Raw genomic sequence first — 18355 nt, 5'->3', positions numbered from 1 at the left:
AATTGATGAAAGGAGTAATATTTATCGGCTAGTTCAACCGCCAACCCAACAATACTTGGATGAGAAACTAACGAAGAGATCATAGGTTCATGTTCAACTATAAGAACGCAACGGTGTTAAATCTTATAAGGGATACTTTTGTCATTTATTGTAGTCCTACTCAAATCGAAAGATCAATATATGCAATTGTGTTGTACAAAGAATATTTGTAGTCCTACTCAAATCGAGAGATCAATATATACAATTGTGTACAAAGAATATTCGATTCACAAAACAAATTAAAACTACAAAATTCAATCGACTAATTTATTTATTATTATAGTCGGAAGTTGATCCGCTACAAGTTAATTTATCCTACTTCCTCCTGTCCTTATTATAAGAAACATTTGACTTTTTAGGTTCATTGTGTAAATGATGTATCTAATCTATATTTATAACAATATACATTAATTATACAATAAATTTAAAAAGTCAATTGTTTCTTATAATAAGGACCAATCTATATTTATAACAATATACATTAATTATACAATAAATTTAAAAAGTCAATTGTTTCTTATAATAAGGACCGGGAGTATCATATAACCCTACAAAAACGTAGGTACATTGTATTTTAGTTCCCACGCCTACCCTGTGTACTGTGATGACCTGTTTGTAGTGCGCAACACAACAAACAAGTTCCTACTTCCTACAAATAACTGATTGATATAAAGAAAGAACAAGACAACGTAGCAAAGCGCCAATATCACAAAGAGAGAGAAACAAGAAGAGAGAGAAAGAATCAAATAAAGAAACAACCTCTCTCTTCCAAGTTCCAACCTTCAATTTCGCAGTTCTTTCAATTTCAATTTCAAGGTATACCCTTCTCTCTTTTCATTGACCCATTAATTTATTTTCCTTAAAGATCAAAACTTGATGACCCTAACTCAACTGGGTCACTCACTTTTTTGCTAATTTATGACATAACATTTATAACTGACTTGTTTGTAGAGAAACATGGAGGTGGGTCAGATGCGGAGACAGTGGGTGGACTACATCAAATCCATGTTCATGGAGGTTAGACCATAAAACACACATTAATTGACTCTTCTAGGATTGTGTTTTTTTTTGCTTTTGTTTTTGTTTTTTGGGTTTGATGTTATTTAGGATGTTTTGTTTTTTCAATTGTTGATTTTGTTGGTTTTTGTTTATGGTGAAAAAAGGGTTTCTTGGATGGTCAGTTTCTCCAACTTCAGCAGCTACAAGATGAGAACAATCCTGAATTTGTTTTTGAAGTTGTTTCTCTTTTCTTTGATGATTCTGAGAGGATTCTCAAAGATCTGTCTTTTGCTGTGTGAGTACTACTACTATCTTTCTGTTCCTTTTTTCATTTTTCTCATGTTGCTTATTAGAGAATATAATGAATTTGGACAAGTCCATGATAAATTAATGAGCTCCACCTAGAACGAATCGTCGAGGAGAACTCTCCTAGGTGAACCAATTTGGGAAATGTTAACCGGTGCCCTCGAGGCATGGTTGAAGAATTATAAAAGGAAATGATTCCTTGGAAATTGTGTATTTTATGTTTTAAAAGTTCAAAAATTGCATTTTCCAATACAAATTATATATATATATATATATATATTCTTTCTACTTTTAGCTTCTTAACCGGTGCCCGGGGCACCGGTTAACAAGACCCATACTTTATTTACCGCTCGAGTAAACTTTGAATTATCAGGCCCCTTCCCTTTCCCGGGTGATTAATAGCAAAAAAAAAAATAGAGAGAGAGAAGTGCATGATCTAATGTTGTTGGGGTTTTACATGTGCAGGGATCAGCAAAGTATTGACTTCAAAAAAGTTGATGCTCATGTTCACCAGTTTAAGGGTAGCAGTGCAAGGTATACAATTTTATTGAAGCCAACTGAAATGTATAAATGCTACAGAATCTGAATAAATGGGACTTTTTGTGCGATTACCTGCAATTCTTGTGTAGCTATTAGTTCTTCAATGAGTAGCGTTTTATTTTCTGAATTTCATAACAGACCATTTATGTTTAAACCATGCTACTATATATTTTTGGTTTGCTGAGATAAGTTTGTATGTTTGATTGACAGCATAGGCGCACAAAGGGTAAAAAATTCCTGCGTTGCTTTTCGTAATTTCTGTGAGGAACAAAACATAGATGCGTAAGTTGTGAATCTTCAGACTAGTTGTTTAATAGTTTTGGCTTCTTGAAGAATTGACAGTTAATGTAATAGTGTGAAGAACAAGCTACTTGAACATGACTCAACTGCTAGTTGCTAATTTCATGGTCTGATCATCTGAAATTTCTAATTTATGCAGGTGCCGCAGGTGTTTGCAGCAAGTGAAGCAAGAGTACTTACTTGTCAAGAATAAGCTTGAAACATTGTTGAGGGTGAGTAAATTGATAAATAACTTCAGTTGAAGAATCTTATTTACACTTATGGATTTGCAATTTATATTATATCTTTTATGGATACTTATTGCAGCTTGAGCAGCAGATAGTGGCAGCTGGTGGCTCAATCCCTATGATGGAACTGAACTGAGTTTCTAAGTGAGTGGATCTGTAGAGATGCTTGTATTTTGATCCCTCTTCTCTGTTGAAGATTCTCCATATCTCTTGTGAATGTTTGGATTTTTATGCGGATAGAAGTTTTCATCCAATGTACTTTGTTCTTCACAAGAAAGCACTTTCATAATTTGTAATATTTTGCATGTTTTAATGAAGGTTAATGACACGAATATTGATCTTACCTCTTTGTCACTCTACCCAAAACGAAGTAGTTGTAGTAAGAACAATCTTGTGAACCTCAAACACTTGGATTCATCATAGGATATAAGCTAGATTAGTCTACTAGATTTCTATCTTAACCCTCCGGTTTCGGCGAAAAGAAGTTCTATCAATCCGGAGTTCGGTCAGAATGCAAGTGAAATCTGGCCAAATAGACTTTCTTGAATTGATTAGTAGTAGACTAGATGAAACCATTTTGATGACTATACTATTACATGGCAACATCCTATAGGTCAGTAGTTGGCATCACTTGTGGTTGAAAAAAATTAAAGTGGCATAAGGTAATGGAGATGTAAAGTCACTTTATTTTGGAATAAGAAACTAATAAGGACGGCAAATAATAATTTTAAATTTGATTTGCAAGATAAGAAGAATCATACGAGGAGATTTGATTCTTTAGAAAACAAATCATGATCTGGTAGCATTGTCCCCATGTCTGCTCCTTAATGGAGCAAATCATATATGAAGTAAATGCCGAAATTATATCCTTACTTTCTCTTTCCCTTGTAGCAGAAAACATGGTCATTTTTCAATTTTGATTTTTATATTATTCCTAACTTAGGATGCCTTTCTGCAAGACAAGACTAGCAAACCCCACAGTGGTACTGGTGTCAACTCACCAACATCATGCTGTGAATGATTTGTAGTTTTCTGTTGAAATAGTTAAGTTAAAACATGGCAATTAAATAGTGCTTGCTGATATATGCACACACTTAGACTTGGATTCTGTTGATGTAGTGGAGTGATTTTGACCATTGGATGAAATTCAGATGACCTAACTAATTTAGGTTTAAAATATATATTGAAAGATAAGTTATATATGATCTTCATCTAACAACTGAGATTGTTGTAAGATGCACAATTGCATGACTGTAGAAAATTGAAATCCAATTACAGATTATTATTTTAAACTATTTTCCGTATATTATATGTATTTTTTGAACTTCTACCAATCACATGATAAAGCTATAGTTTGTAATACAAGAAAAATTTCACAATCATGAACAAGTGGCCTTCAACTAACTTCTATCACGTGGATGACTCCATTTCCTCTTCTGTTCTTTGAAGCTTCCTACTTTAGCTGATTGGTTCGGATCACCTAGCCTCTTTGCATATATTTCATGATAAGTCTTGGCATCAACATGTCTTAAAATTCTCACTAATTTTCCATATTTCTCATCCACCACCATTTTTCCATCAGTAGATTCAATCCCTTCTGCTAGGAGTTTCACAGATTTTAACTCAAATTTTGCATCTAGAAGACTTGAATGACCATTAGCTAGGACAACGGCACCTAGAATTTCCCCCAAGAATGTGTCCTGTAACATATGAACATCAAACACAAACCAGTTAAGCAGCAAACAACATGGAAATCCAAATGACTGTAGCAAATAATTATATATATGAACATATACCATATGTTGATATCTATGGTGGATTTTCTTCAGACGGCGTAGCCTTGACAGAATACGTTTGGAAAACACTGTTTCTGGTGTTTTTTCTATTTGACTGAGCCATCTTAAAGTACTTGAAAATGAACTTGCTTTTTGCTGGATACTGAGTGGAATGAATGTGATGTTAACTTCCGATTGAAACACCGCCTTTGCTGCCAAAGGATCCAAGAACATATTGAATTCTGCATACTTGTTGGAAGGAACAGAAAAGACATTTCCTTTGTCATTGGCACTCCTGCTGATATGTCCTCCCACAACATAAACCTCCTGAAACATTTTGAAACTGTTATGCCTCATCACTACAAGTTATAACCATAGATTTTCTATTCAGTTGATTGTTGGTGCTCATGTTTTATGACAACATTTTTAAAACAAATGTAAAGATAACTTACCTGAATTCTGGAGCTTATGTTTTTAACTGATACAACCTTTGCCAAATTAGTCAAGGGTCCATTGGTTAATACTGTAATCTTAGACCCTGGTTTCAGTGTTTGCAATAAAGACTCCCAAATTTCCATAACTCGTGGTTGCCTGAGTTCCGGGTGATCAGTATCTCTAAGAGCTCCAAACTTCACAGTGTTTTCTGCTGTGTACCTGAATCATATATCAAAAAGTTATTGTGGGCACAATAGATACTAGAGTGGTATACAATTTCATAAAATTCTACGGCCTTCCAACAATGACAGATATTGTCTTCTTGAATTTGAAGTTCATGGCCTTCCTCATCCTCACAGCTGATATGCTCACTTGATTGGTGTCGGTTCGATAAAAGTAAGGGAAAATTAATATGTATGCCTCGAAACTTAACTCGTCGGTTTTTCCTTATTTCATCAAATCTCAATTATCTGGTCATAGTCTCAACTGTAAGGTCAAGGGTGATCGTGAGCTTCTACTTCCGAAAAGTTTTGTCCATCTTAATTAAAGTTTGGATGATGTGTAGGTACACCACCTATCAAGATGGTCACCGAAAAACCCGCCTAAAATTCCAATATTATTCTTGTGATGATATTGTATGCATTTTGTCATTGTTTTTTAAGTAATATACCATTATTTCTTTGGTAGTAATATCAGCTTTCATTCCCCTAAAAACTATAATGGTTTCAATAATATCTTATGTATCATAATGTTGATGAGACTTTTAAGGTATGAAACTAAAATAACTAGTAGAAAGCACCAACCTTCTGGGGCTATGAGGCAAATCACGAGCAAATCCAAAGAGAGTGTCAGAGTCAAGAAAGCCACCATTTCCGTGAGGAATGGCTTTAACATACTTGCAATCTCAAACAGGTGAGAAATTTGATTGGTTCATTGCAAGAAAATCACCAATACCAACTTTGATATCGTCACGACCCATCATATGCAGTAAATCATAGATTACATCTATTGTTGCTGCATTTGCCCACCCTGTTGGACTTACAATGATTGCCTAAACCAAACACAAAAAGTGCTATGTCAGTCTATGTGTCAATTTATTCAGATGATCCAAATAACTAAAAAATTTGGACACAACTCTCTATCCATGTTACATTTCTAAAAAATCACACATGATTCTGTCAGTGTACTTCCACAGGGAAACTATTTTCGTTTGGGGTATGAAAATATCCTCCTTGTTACAAAAAGAACATAATGAATGAGTATTTTTTTCATTTGTATGAGTTCCAATTGCAATCAGAGTTATAGGACCTGCAGATATTTTGTCAATCAGAACTTGCTGAGCAGTTGGTTGGCGTAGCGGAGTATATTTCCTCTTTCCCTAATTCCATGATTAAAATCAACAAGAAAATGATCAGTACTAGTTATTAAAATACAAACAAATGAATAAGGTTCATGCAATTGAGTTTGTATCAGCCGCATTTAACTATAACTCTCTGCAATATAAAAGAATCGTGAGATGATCAACCATATTATACCCGTGGAAGGAAAGCTTTACGGATGCCATAGTTAGTATCGATATCCAAGCGACCTCCAAAACCAACAGGTATGGCCTGCCTATATCTGCAATCTCCTGCTGTTGTCATTCCCTGATTGAATCAAATGTTATATAACATATCAATCATGAACACAAACATAACTTTTTTAAACACATTTTTGCATTCTGCATAATCAAAACTATAATACAAGTCAAGTTTGGGGTATGGCAGATTGCTGAGTTAACTACAATACTAATGCATTCTCGATGTACTACTATCAAATCTTGCAGGCTTACAAACGTCTATAACTACACCAGCACCGCCTTTTTAGCAGAGAATACTAGGAACAAACGTCTATAACACTGTTGTTGACTTGTGAATCCATAATGTGAAAAAAAAGTTAGTGAAAAATAAGCCTAGATTAGAAAAACAGTTAGTATTGTAGTTAGTTAGTGAATGAATTATGCCATAATTCATTCACTAATGAAATTCAGTTGCAACAAATCATATTCTCTAAGTTGCTTGTAATGCAAGAAAACGTGTGCTGTGCTAACAATTGTACCTAAGTTTTGTCCTTAGAAAAATTATCTAAAAATAAGAAAGATACATTGCACATAATATATACGGCATGCTCAAAAGTAACACAATATATAATCCTTGATATCGCTTATTATTCAAGGATTAATATACCTGTTCAATGATTGGAAGATATCCACCAACATTTGGAAGTATGGCCGTCCCTGAGAATTCGGAGGCTCGGCTCTGGAAATGAAAAGAGGCCAGTGATAAAATCAAAATAATTTTTTTTAAAAGAGCAATGTTCTATTTATATTTTTTAAAAGATAAATACAAAGTGCCGTATATATGCGGTACACCCAGAGGTGAAAATGACTACCGTATACATGAGGAACCCCCACCTAACACCAAAATCAAGAGGAACTAATTCTAATAATTCTAAAAGAGGCCCATCCTTGTGAGGGAATGAAATAATCTTAGGGAGCCTAAGAGATATTAAGGGGGCCTAAAAAGAAACCACCATTATACTGGATATAAAAAAAAAATGAGGCCCATCCTTGAGGGAGGCCCAGCTCGTTTGAGCTGTTTGCACCCCCTCAGGGACGCCCCATTGGTACCATTTGGGAGAATTCCACCTTCACCTCCCACTCCAACAGCAATGTCATCTCTCCCCATCATGTAAAGTATGTCATATACTTGATTCACTGCATGCCCAGCATTTGTCCAAGCATTTGCACTCAGAGTCACTCCCTACACCATGCTCAAAAGCAACACAAAATAACAATAATAATAATAATAATAATAATAATAATAATAATAATAATAATAATAATAATAATGATAATGATAATGATAATAATAATGCAAAACATATTCAAGCCAAATTGCAATGTCAACATCAGAAGATACAAATTGTCTGGTTTTTACAACACATTTTGAGACAAATAGTATAATACTATTGACAACTTTTAAAACACACCCTTTATTTAAAAAAAGGAAAAAAGTACACCCTTTTTATTCAATATGTTGGTTTCTTGATTAAGTCAATAGAAACAGAATTGAATCACTCAATCCCCACCAGTAAGATTTGCTTTAAAAAGTTGATATAATAATTTATTGCATTTTGTTTGTTATGGACTCATAGTTTATTGATAAGTGGCTAGAGGTAATTTTGTAAATTGAGTTGTAGTATTTGAACATCCAAATGACATCTAAACGTATCCAATAATATTCAATTTTGTGTGATTTTTGTTCTTTAAACTGGTTTACGATTTTATTTTAGGTTAGTTTGGATATGAACACTCACTCTTACGGTCAAAATATAAATGATTACTAAACATTATATTGGTATTAGTGAACTAGACTCGGAACCCTTAAACAAGGTTTGGGGTTCAAACCTTGTAAAAGGAAAAAATATGGTTGGAAGGGAAGACTCTACTAAACATGACTAGTAAGGTTCCTAACCAAGAATACTAATCGACAAAGTTGGTGGTACTTGTCACACCAATAACAAATTAAAAAGAGAAAATATTTGTTAGTTCACAATCAAAAACATGATAAAAAAGAAAAGAAAAAAAAAAAAAACATTAATGACCGAACTCTGGGTTATCAGAGCTCCTTCTCGTTGAAACTGGGGGTTAAAAAAAACACAAGAAAAAAAAAGTGAATTAAGGCAACTTGTGTTATTAATGTTCAATTTGGTTTGTTTTGCTAACCTCTAATTGAAATTCTAATCTATTGAGCTTCAAAAGATATAGCAATGCAAATAAATCATCAGTATCAACATCTGTATCCAAAAGAATCCTTTGAGGCTTTCCTTCAACTATATTCAAAGAAGCTCCAAAAATTTCTGATATGATCTGATCAACACAAAAGCTAGCATCCAAAACCTCATTGAAAACATTCTCTGATGATTCAATACAACTGACTCAAAAAACTCTTGTGTTCAACTAATATGCAGTATAAAATGAGAAAGACTTCAATAGGAAACTGAATATATTTCATTAACTGTACTTATAGCCATTATATGGGATGAAGATCAATTAAAAGAAAAAAAAAAAAGGACATTTTTGAAAAATAGAAAAAATGAGATCTTAGTCCCTACCTAAATCATTGCTAGAGAATGAATAGTTAAGCTCTAATGATAATTAAAAAGAGACAATTTGTTTTTCCACATTAATCAAAAAGTTACCTTAATAAAATTAATAAATAAGTTACAATTTGACCCATACAACAGAAAAGTCTCTAAATAATTTAGTCTTCAATAAATCAATTATTTCTTTTTTGACAAGAAATCGATTATTTCTATTTTATAACTTTTATTCTGAATCAATTATTTCTTTTTTGACAAGAAATCACTTATTTCTATTTTATAATTTTTATTCTTAATCAATTATTTTTTTTGACAAGAAATCAAAACTATTTCTATTTTATATTTTTTGACAAGAAATCGATTATTTCTATTTTATAATTTTTATTCTGAATCAATTATTTCTTTTTTGACAAGAAATCTATTTCTATTTTATAATTTTTATTCTGAATCAATTATTTTTTTTGACAAGAAATCAATTATTTCTATTTTATAATTTTTATTCTGTTAACCATTTTTATACACTTTTTTTTAAACAGTAAAGTTTCTAGATAGTTTGATTTCTTCTAAGCATTTTTTATACACTTTTTTATCAACAGAAAAGTCCCCAATTTTTTTTTTTTAAATATTGTCGCATTTAATATGTGATTATTTTTTTTAATATGAGATTATTTGTAATAACTTTTTTTTTTTTTATAAATGTGGAACTAATATTAAATTATAGAGAAAATTACATTACCATCTTCTAAGATTATATATATCACCATCCCCTAAAAAAAAAATTATATATTCACATATCAAATTCTTATTTTAATTTACAAACTTCTAATTGATATGTATATATCACAATTAATTCATTTAACTTCTAATTGGTTGGCATAATTTGTATATAACTATGGTTGAGAGACCTGATAGCAACATGTTCCATGTAACAGTTAAGGTTGGTTGATCAGAAGGTTAGAACAGAATCTATGTTATATTGCGCAGCAGAAGTGCTTATTTCAATAAGCTATTTTGTAAGCAAAATGAAACTAAGAACAAAAACTAATAAAACTGAAAGAGAAAATAATGGAGAAATTATGCTTGCAATGTGAATCTCATTAGTTGTACACATTACAAAGCCTTTATATAGGCAAAATTAACACTTGCTTGTAGAACAAGATGACTTCCTAACTAACTAGTTTTGTAACAAAATTTCAACTAACTAACTTAGGTGGCAGTTATGAATTATTTCTTAACACAGAACTCCTACTCCTTCTCCTAATAGGAAATATTGTTTGCTCAAGCCGTTCAAAATGTTTGTGATGTTTCTGCTAGCAACTTCCTCAAGCTTGCTTAAAAGGGAAGTAATTGTCAATCAAAATTCCATATAAAGCGGGTTTGGATCGGTGCAAGAATAACCTCCATGGAGAAGTGATTATGGCCAAGGAAGACAAGCCTTTGCGTCTTCATGAGCTACGTGAGAAACTTATCAAAATTTTTGGCTCCAGTGCAAAAATGGCAAATCACATCGTTTGGAAAGGATTTGAACGAGTTCTATTTTTAGAATCACGAAGATTTCAATCGATTTTGGACCATATTATTTCAATGATCATTGACTTTGAAAGAGTATATGTCCGTCATTGACTTTGAAAGAGTATATTTCCATGTTACTTTGTCGTGAACTATATTTGTAACATTTGCATTTGATTTAGTCATTCTATTGAATACATGACCTCGTAATCCGTCATGTGACGTATTTCCATACAAAGCGGGTTTGACACGAGTGTTCATGCTAGTTTTCATAGATGCTGTTGGTGCTTAGCATATTCTTGCCACTATATATAGAACTTTCATGTAAAGTGAATTTATTTTGTGTGGTCGTGTCAAAAAGAACTAGATTAAGGCTCAGTCTAACGTGGGTAAGTCTAGCAAATCTTCCACTATGGATGAGTTATTTGAGTCGTTAGGTTAGTTGTTCCACAAATTTATACGCACAAGCAACACCTTACCCATTTATTTTCGCTCTTCCCTTCGTCTCCTTTATCTCTCTGCCTCTCCATTTCTGTGTTCTTCCACTTGCTGTGTTTTTTCACTATCCATTCCAAGACGTCAATATCTAAATTACTTTGAAGTAACAGGTTTTCTAACTGCAATTGCTCTATATTAGACATCCCTTTTCACCTCTAGTTTAAAGTTGGATTGTGAAACAAATGTCCCATTTTAGGTTGAGATACACAATTTATTATGTTGGAAGTTAAACAGTAGCAAATAAATGGCAGCCAAATTGACTTTAAACTGAGTTCATTCAATTACTTGAGTATTGCTATATCCTATTCCTTTTAAGATTATTTTTTAAAATCTCTTTATATTTATTATTATTTTTTGAACTAGTATCAATCACATGTTAAAAGCTATAGTTTGTAAAATAAGAAAATATTCACAATCATGAACAAATGGCCTTTAAACTTCTATCATGTGGATGACTCCATTTCCTCTTCTGTTCTTTGAAGCTTCCTACTTTAGCTGATTGGTTCGGATCACCTAGCCTCTTTGCATATATTTCATGATAAGTCTTGGCATCAACATGTCTTAAAATTCTCACTAATTTTCCATATTTCTCATCCACCACCATTTTTCCATCAGTAGATTCAATCCCTTCTGCTAGGAGTTTCACAGATTTTAACTCAAATTTTGCATCTAGAAGACTTGAATGACCATTAGCTAGGACAACAGCACCTAGAATTTCCCCCAAGAATGTGTCCTGTAACATATGAACATCAAACACAAACAATTAAACAACAGAAACAATATGGAAAACCAGATGGATTATCTACCAAATACAAATTCTAATTAAAATCATTTTGTTTCTAATAAATAAATATAAATATGTACCATATGGTGATATCTGTGGTGGATTTTCTTCAAACGGCGTAGCCTTGACAGAAGACGCTTGGAAAACACTGCTTCTGGTGTTTTTTCTGTCCGACTAAGCCAGTTTAAAGTACTTGAAAATGAACTTGCTTTGCGCTGGATACCGAGTGGAATGAGTGTGATGTTAACTTCTGATTGAAACACTGTCTTTGCTGCTAAAGGATCCAAGAACATATTGAATTCTGCATACTTGTTGGAAGGAACAGAAAATACATTTCCTTTGTCATTGCTACTCCTGCTGATATGTCCTCCCATTACATAAACCTCCTGAAACATTTTGGAACTGTTATGCCTTATCACTACAAACAAGTTATAATCATCTTAATTACTAACATTTTTCATGGCTAGAAGTTTGAAAAACAAATGTGAAGATAACAAACCTGAATTATGGAGCTTATGTTTTTAATTGATACAACCTTCGCCAAATTAGTCAACGGTCCATTGGTTAATACTGTAACCTTAGACCCTGGTTTCAATGTTTGCAATATAGATTCCCAAATTTCCATAGCTTGCGGTTGTCTGAGTTCAGGGTGATCAGTGTCTCTAGGTGCTCCAAACTTTTTAGAGTTTTCTGCTGTGTACCTGAATCATATGTCAAAAAGTTATTTTGTGTTACATACTAGAGTGGTATACATTCCAGAAAATTCTACGAATAGGTGGTGCACTGTGGAATGATAATTATAAATCGTTCAAGACTTCAACAATGACAGACATTGTCTTCTCAAAGCTGAATTTCACTGCCTTCCTCATCCTCGTGACTGATACGCTGACTTGATTAGTGTCGGTTCTATTATGAATTGAGAAGAAAATAGAAAAATGTGTTTCTCATTATTGTAACTAACTTGTATTACAAGTATTTATAAACTTTCTAATCCATATGCTAACTAACATGAGCTTAATGCATAGTATTGCTACACTGATAACTAACTTCCTTAGTTACTTGCTATGCAAGTCATCACTACTATCCTTATTTCTATCTTCATTATGTACGTGATGCAATAGGTTCGATCAAAACAAGGGAAAATGAATATGTCTACCTCAAAACCCAACTAACTCGTCTTTTCTTGTTTTCATCAAACCAACAATGATGAGGTCATAGTCTCAGCTATAAGGACGAGGAGGATCATGACCTTTATTTCCGATGAGTATTGTACCGTCGTTAGAGTTTCAATGATTTTTAAGTGCCCGGTCTACTATGGACGACCTAACAAGATGGCCACCATAAAACCTGCTTGAAATTCCAATATTATTCTCGCGGTGATACTACATAATTCATTGGCTTAAATGATCAGCCAGTCCCACAACTAAAAAGCATCTCAAAGTAGTCCTTTAATATAAATATCGTAAATGGTGTTGTGATTTTGGTATGTTTTGGGTTTTGAAATTTTGGGGATTTGTACGTGTGTCAGTTTGGATTTTGTTTGCGGTGTGAGATCTTGAAGGTTTAATTTTAATTCAATCTTATGTGTTGTTATTGTTTGAAGATTTATGGGTATGATGATATTAGGTTTTGTTGTTAATGGTAGTGGTTAGTGGTGAGAAGATGATGATGAAAATGTTGAATTTTAGTTTTTTCGCTTTTCTGGTTTTTTTTTTTTTTTTGTGAAGGTTAAAAACTGATAGAAAAGACAAAAACTTTAGACATTTAGGGTTAAATACTCATGGAAGATACCAAAATCTATAACAACTTACAATTTAAGGGACTACTTTAAGACATTTTTTAATAATAGAACCATTTTGAAACAATCAATTAAGTTAAGGGACGACGACCGATCAATTAAGCTTAGTTCATTTTGCCTTTGTTTTTAAATAGCATATACCATCATTTCTTTGGTAGTAATGTCAGCTTTCGTTCCCCCCAAAGCTATAATGGTTCCAATGATGTATATGTGTCATATCATAATGTAGATGAAACTTTTAAGGCATGAAACTAAAGTAACTAGTAGAAAGCACCAACCTTCTGGGGCTACGAGGCAAATCACGAGCAAGTCCAAAGAGAGTGTCAGAGTCAAGAAAGCCACCATTTCCGTGAGGAATGGCTTTAACATACTTGCAATCTCCAACAGGTGAGAAATTTGATTGGTTCATTGCAAAAAAATCACCAATACCAACTTTGATATCGTCACGACCCATCATATGCAGTAAATCATAGATTACATCTATTGTTGCTGCATTTGCCCACCCTGTTGGACTTACAATGATTGCCTAAACCAAACACCGAAAGTGCTATGAGAGTCTATGTGTCAATCATTCAAATAAGATTAAACATATGTGAAAAATCAGAATACCTTAAGGTTGATCACTTCAACAGGAACTTTAAGGAGGTAAGATAGAGCAAGAAAATCTCCTGCACTCATGTCCATGTCAAACACAACAGGTTTCCCAAGTATTTTGTTCCAAAAATCTGGCTTATGAGTTACTTCTTCATAGTAAGGAAACTGTGTTGTGAAATTGAACTTCCCGGCTTGTTGTGGTTGCTTTAGAACCTATGAATAACCATAAAACAAAATTAACACATTCAGATGAAAATGATCATGTCATTTTTAAGAATTCAGCGATTAATCTTACAGAAGTTTGAATAAAATTCAAAAAAAAAAAAAATGGACATACATTTAAGAAGCTTTTGAAGTATTCTCTATCAAGTGAGCTCCTTATATCCTTGTTAGGCTTTGCTTTTGTAGCAACAAGTACCTTCACTGACTCCTGACCATTCACCTCTTTTGTATAACCATCCTTTACAACATTTTGCAATACATAATTATTAAGCTTTAAAACATTTTCCCATAAACTTTAATCTATGCACTGTCATTGTTAAAAAGTTTTACACATCCATCCAATAATATTTCACCAGATAGATGTTTGTGAGTATATTTTAGGAACTTATATTAAATGCTGAATAACAGTGAGACGTGATTGGATGAATGTGCGAAAAAAAATTAGTTGGATTCTTTATTATATGTATATTTGTTTGTATAAAGCTTGAAAGAAATGCAACTACCTGACATCTCCCTTTGCCATTCTTGACAAAGCAAAATGGATCTGTTAGTCCTTGTTGAATATGACCACTATGCACACCACCTTTCTTAAGATTGAATTTAGGAACTTTAAGGCCATCAAATAAGGGATTGGAGCCATCAGATATACCATAAGGTTTGTTTGAAGTAATTACAGTTATGTTTATATACTCCATTTCAGCAAATTCATTTTCCCCTTTCTTTCTATTAGAGTTCCTCATGATTGAAACTGCTACACCACTTGTGAAAGAGTCCCACATAAAATAACTCTGCCAATCCAACAATGAATGAATATAAACTCTTTTTAGTCCGAGTTTAATGGATATGCATTGTCTGTGTAAATTAGTTTTACAATGACTTCCAATAAGAGTACTCCATCTTTCTATGTGACGATTAATTTTAAAAGGCGGTTACACAAGTGGGGCGATGTGACAAAATAGTAGATTTTATTGGATGTTAGTGTAAAATTGATAGTGCACATCCTTTAAATCTTTTAATCCATGAAAACATAAGATGTTCTTATGAAGAGAAAATCATAAAATATTATTAAATTACCGTATAAAATTGATTGTCAAACCAAGTATCATGAGCCATTTTCAAGGACTTGAAACAGTATTGTGCCTCGTATGTGTCTTGACTCTTTTCAAATTCATCAAAGAATTCTTCACTTATGGGGATTGTGTTTGTTGCATCAAGAGGAACAAGGGTAATAGGAATACCAGAATGAATCACCTACGACATGTTACTTTTCAGTCAATAATCAACCTTATCGATACATTTTATATATGCAATCAAGCTTCAAAACGTTTAATAATTCATTATAAACAATGAGTTTTATCGATCCAACCGTTTATTATCATCATAGTATGTTAATAATGATTATGCACACAAATTTTATATAAATTCAACATTTCTTACAATGTAAGCTTTTTATAGACATTTACTTCTATTTAATAAAAAATAACTGAGTATAAGTCCATTTGAAGTTATTTGATAAAGAATCAAGCAATTTTGAACTTTTATGAAATTTTTTGTGGAGTTGATTTACTCGAATAGAACTTTTAATTAAACAGTTAAATTGGTGAAACTCAATCTTTATAGTAATTTATTAAGTCGGGTAATTTTGCTAACAGGCAAGAATACAATAGACTAACCTTATATGCCGCAAAAGGGTCTCCAAATATGTTGTACTCTGCATATGGGTTAGCATTGTAATTTGTGAGCACATTACCGGTGTCACCACATTTGCTTGGTATGCAAGAAGATGAAGCATTTTTGGTGCAACAAGTTTTTGACCTTATAACACCACCCATGATGTAAACATGTTCCACATTTTTCTTTAGGTGTGGATTATTCATAAGGAAAATGGCTAAATTTGTATGCGCGCCAGTCACAATCAGAGTTATAGGACCTGCAGATATTTTGTCAATCAGAACTTGCTGAGTAGTTGGTTGTCGTAGCGGAGTATATTTCCTTTTTCCCTAATTCCATGATTAAAATCAGCAAGAAAATGTTTAGTACTAGTTATTAAATTGCAAACAAATGAATAAATAAATTCACAAAATTGTCTGCAATGTGATTTTAAGTCTTATTTTATCCCTAAAGCATAATGCTTGAGAGTTCAGTTTTTTTTTTCTTCCAGCATTTCAGGGTTTTAAAAAAAGTCTGCAACTGCAATTTGAGCTGCAACATCAACGTTTTCGATGTCTCTGAAGTTTCAATGCAATTATAACTGAGTTTGTATTAGTCACATTTAACTTCAACTCTCTTCAAAATGAAGAATCACGAAACGACCAACCATATTATACCTGTGGAAGGAAAGCTTTACGGATGCCAAGGTTAGTGTCGATATCCAAGCGACCTCCAAAACCAACAGGTATGGCCTGCCTGTATCTGCAATATCCTGCTGTTGTCATTCCCTGATTCAATCAAATTTCATTCATAATATCAATCTTAAACACAAACATAACTACTTATTTTAACAAAACTACAAATTTGGCACATTGCCAAGTTAACAAAAATACTAATATATTCTCCATGTACTACTATCAAATCTTGCAGGTTTGCAAAAAAGACTAGTCTTAGATGCAATATAGTAAGTATTTTTCTTACCATTCCTCTCACAAAAGATCGTTTTTTCACACCCTCAAGTTATTGGCAATAGTTATACCACCTTTTTAGTAGAGAATAGTAAGAATAATGTCTACAACATTGTATTTGTACCTAAGTTTCATCCTTACAATTTAAAATGAAGAAAGATACAGTGCACATAATACATACCTGTTCTATAATTGGAAGATATCCACCAACATTAGGAAGTATGGTACCATTTGGGAGAATTCCACCTTCACCTCCCACTCCAACAGCAATGTCATCTCTCCCCATCATGTAAAGTATGTCATATACTTGATTCACTGCATGCCCAGCATTTGTCCAAGCATTTGCACTCAGAGTCACTCCCTACACCATGCTCAAAAGCAACACAAAATATAATAATAATAATAATAATAATAATAATAATAATAATAATAATAATAACAATAATAATAATAATAATAAAATGCAAAACATAATCAAGCCAAATTTCATTGTCAACATCAGAAGATACAAATTGTCTGGTTTTTACAACACATTTTGAGACAAATAGTATAATACTATTGACAACTTTTAAAAACACACCCTTTATTTAAAAAAAGGAAAAAAGTACACCCTTTTTATTCACTATGTTGGTTTCTTGATTAAGCCAATAGAAACAGTTTTCAATAACTCAATCCCCACCAGTAAGATTTGCTCAAAAAGGAACATATAAAAAATTAATGCAATTTGTTTAATTTGGTATGACTCAATAGTTTTTGATAAGGGGCGATGGACTAATCTTGTAAATTGAACCGTAGTATCTAAACATAAGTTATAATCTGAAAATCCTATGCTTTAATAATAGAAACTCGTAATCAAATCTTGTGCGTTTTGTTAGACGAATAAGAAAAACTAAAGTGTTTATAAGTGTTGGAGCATTCCAGTCCATTGGTTTGAACTTTTGGATTGATATTATGAACTAAAGTGTTCCAATTTGGCCTGTCCATTAATCCAACTTTTCTTTATTTCCGTTTTTCGTATATGTTTTTTGAACTGTGATTGCTTGTAATGAGTAACAGATTTGAAGTCAAAGCATCAATAATTCACAATGAAAACCACAAAAAGAAGAAAGAAAAAGTGAATTAAGGAAACTTTTTCAATTTGGTTAGTTTTGCTAACCTCTAATAGAAACTCTGATCTATTGAGCTTCAAAAGATATAGAAGTGCAAATAAATCATCAGTATCAACATCTGTATCCAAAAGAATCCTTTGAGGCTTTCCTTCAACTATATTCAAAGAAGCTCCAAAAATTTCTGATATGATCAACACAAAAGCTAGCATCCAAAACCTCATTGAAAACATTATCTGTGATGATTCAATACTACTGATGACTCAGGAAACTCTTGTGTTCAAATATGCAGTATAGAATGAGAAAGACTTGAAAGAGAGGTTTGATCAATATACAAAGTGATTAAAAACATGAAAAAGCATGCAAAGAAGACAGAGTTAATAATCTTCATGTGTCAAAGGCACGTAAACAAGGTAGCAGAGAAAGAGAGAAGAAATATTTGGTTGCTAAGAATGCAAAACA

At 32.7% G+C, this 18355-nt stretch overlaps 2 protein-coding genes and 1 pseudogene across 3 annotated transcripts; 1 reads left to right on the top strand and 2 right to left on the bottom strand.

The window, feature by feature from the left end:
- Positions 1-662: 662 nt before the first annotated feature.
- LOC11441941 (histidine-containing phosphotransfer protein 1) lies at positions 663-2754 on the top strand. 2 transcript variants are annotated; one of them, XM_039830310.1, is made up of 7 exons: positions 663-847; positions 989-1056; positions 1203-1333; positions 1810-1878; positions 2095-2166; positions 2324-2396; positions 2491-2743. In XM_039830310.1, the coding sequence occupies exons 2-7, from the start codon at positions 997-999 to the stop codon at positions 2545-2547; spliced, it is 462 nt and encodes a 153-aa protein (XP_039686244.1). In that variant the 5' UTR covers positions 663-847; positions 989-996; the 3' UTR covers positions 2548-2743. The 2 variants fall into 2 exon arrangements, with proteins under 2 accessions (XP_039686244.1, XP_003594049.2); XM_003594001.4 differs by having other exon boundaries at positions 665-855; positions 991-1056; positions 2491-2754.
- A 909-nt stretch (positions 2755-3663) lies between these two features.
- On the bottom strand, positions 3664-8695 carry LOC11439807 (uncharacterized; annotated as a pseudogene).
- Positions 8696-11091: 2396 nt separating this feature from the next.
- LOC11443360 (uncharacterized) lies at positions 11092-18355 on the bottom strand. The gene is made up of 12 exons (XM_003593999.4): positions 17944-18355; positions 16969-17148; positions 16497-16607; positions 15843-16169; positions 15244-15420; positions 14673-14957; positions 14285-14407; positions 13963-14160; positions 13632-13879; positions 12055-12256; positions 11636-11941; positions 11092-11504 (listed from the first exon to the last, which is right to left on the bottom strand). Exons 1-12 carry the CDS (start codon positions 18124-18126, stop codon positions 11187-11189), a joined length of 2658 nt encoding a protein of 885 aa, XP_003594047.2. The 5' UTR covers positions 18127-18355; the 3' UTR covers positions 11092-11186.

The sequence above is a fragment of the Medicago truncatula genome, chromosome 2, assembly GCF_003473485.1.
Source record: "Medicago truncatula cultivar Jemalong A17 chromosome 2, MtrunA17r5.0-ANR, whole genome shotgun sequence".
Classification (NCBI taxonomy): domain Eukaryota; kingdom Viridiplantae; phylum Streptophyta; class Magnoliopsida; order Fabales; family Fabaceae; genus Medicago; species Medicago truncatula.
Note: the sequence above shows the minus strand (reverse complement) of the source record. Positions and strands in the feature narration are given on the sequence as shown.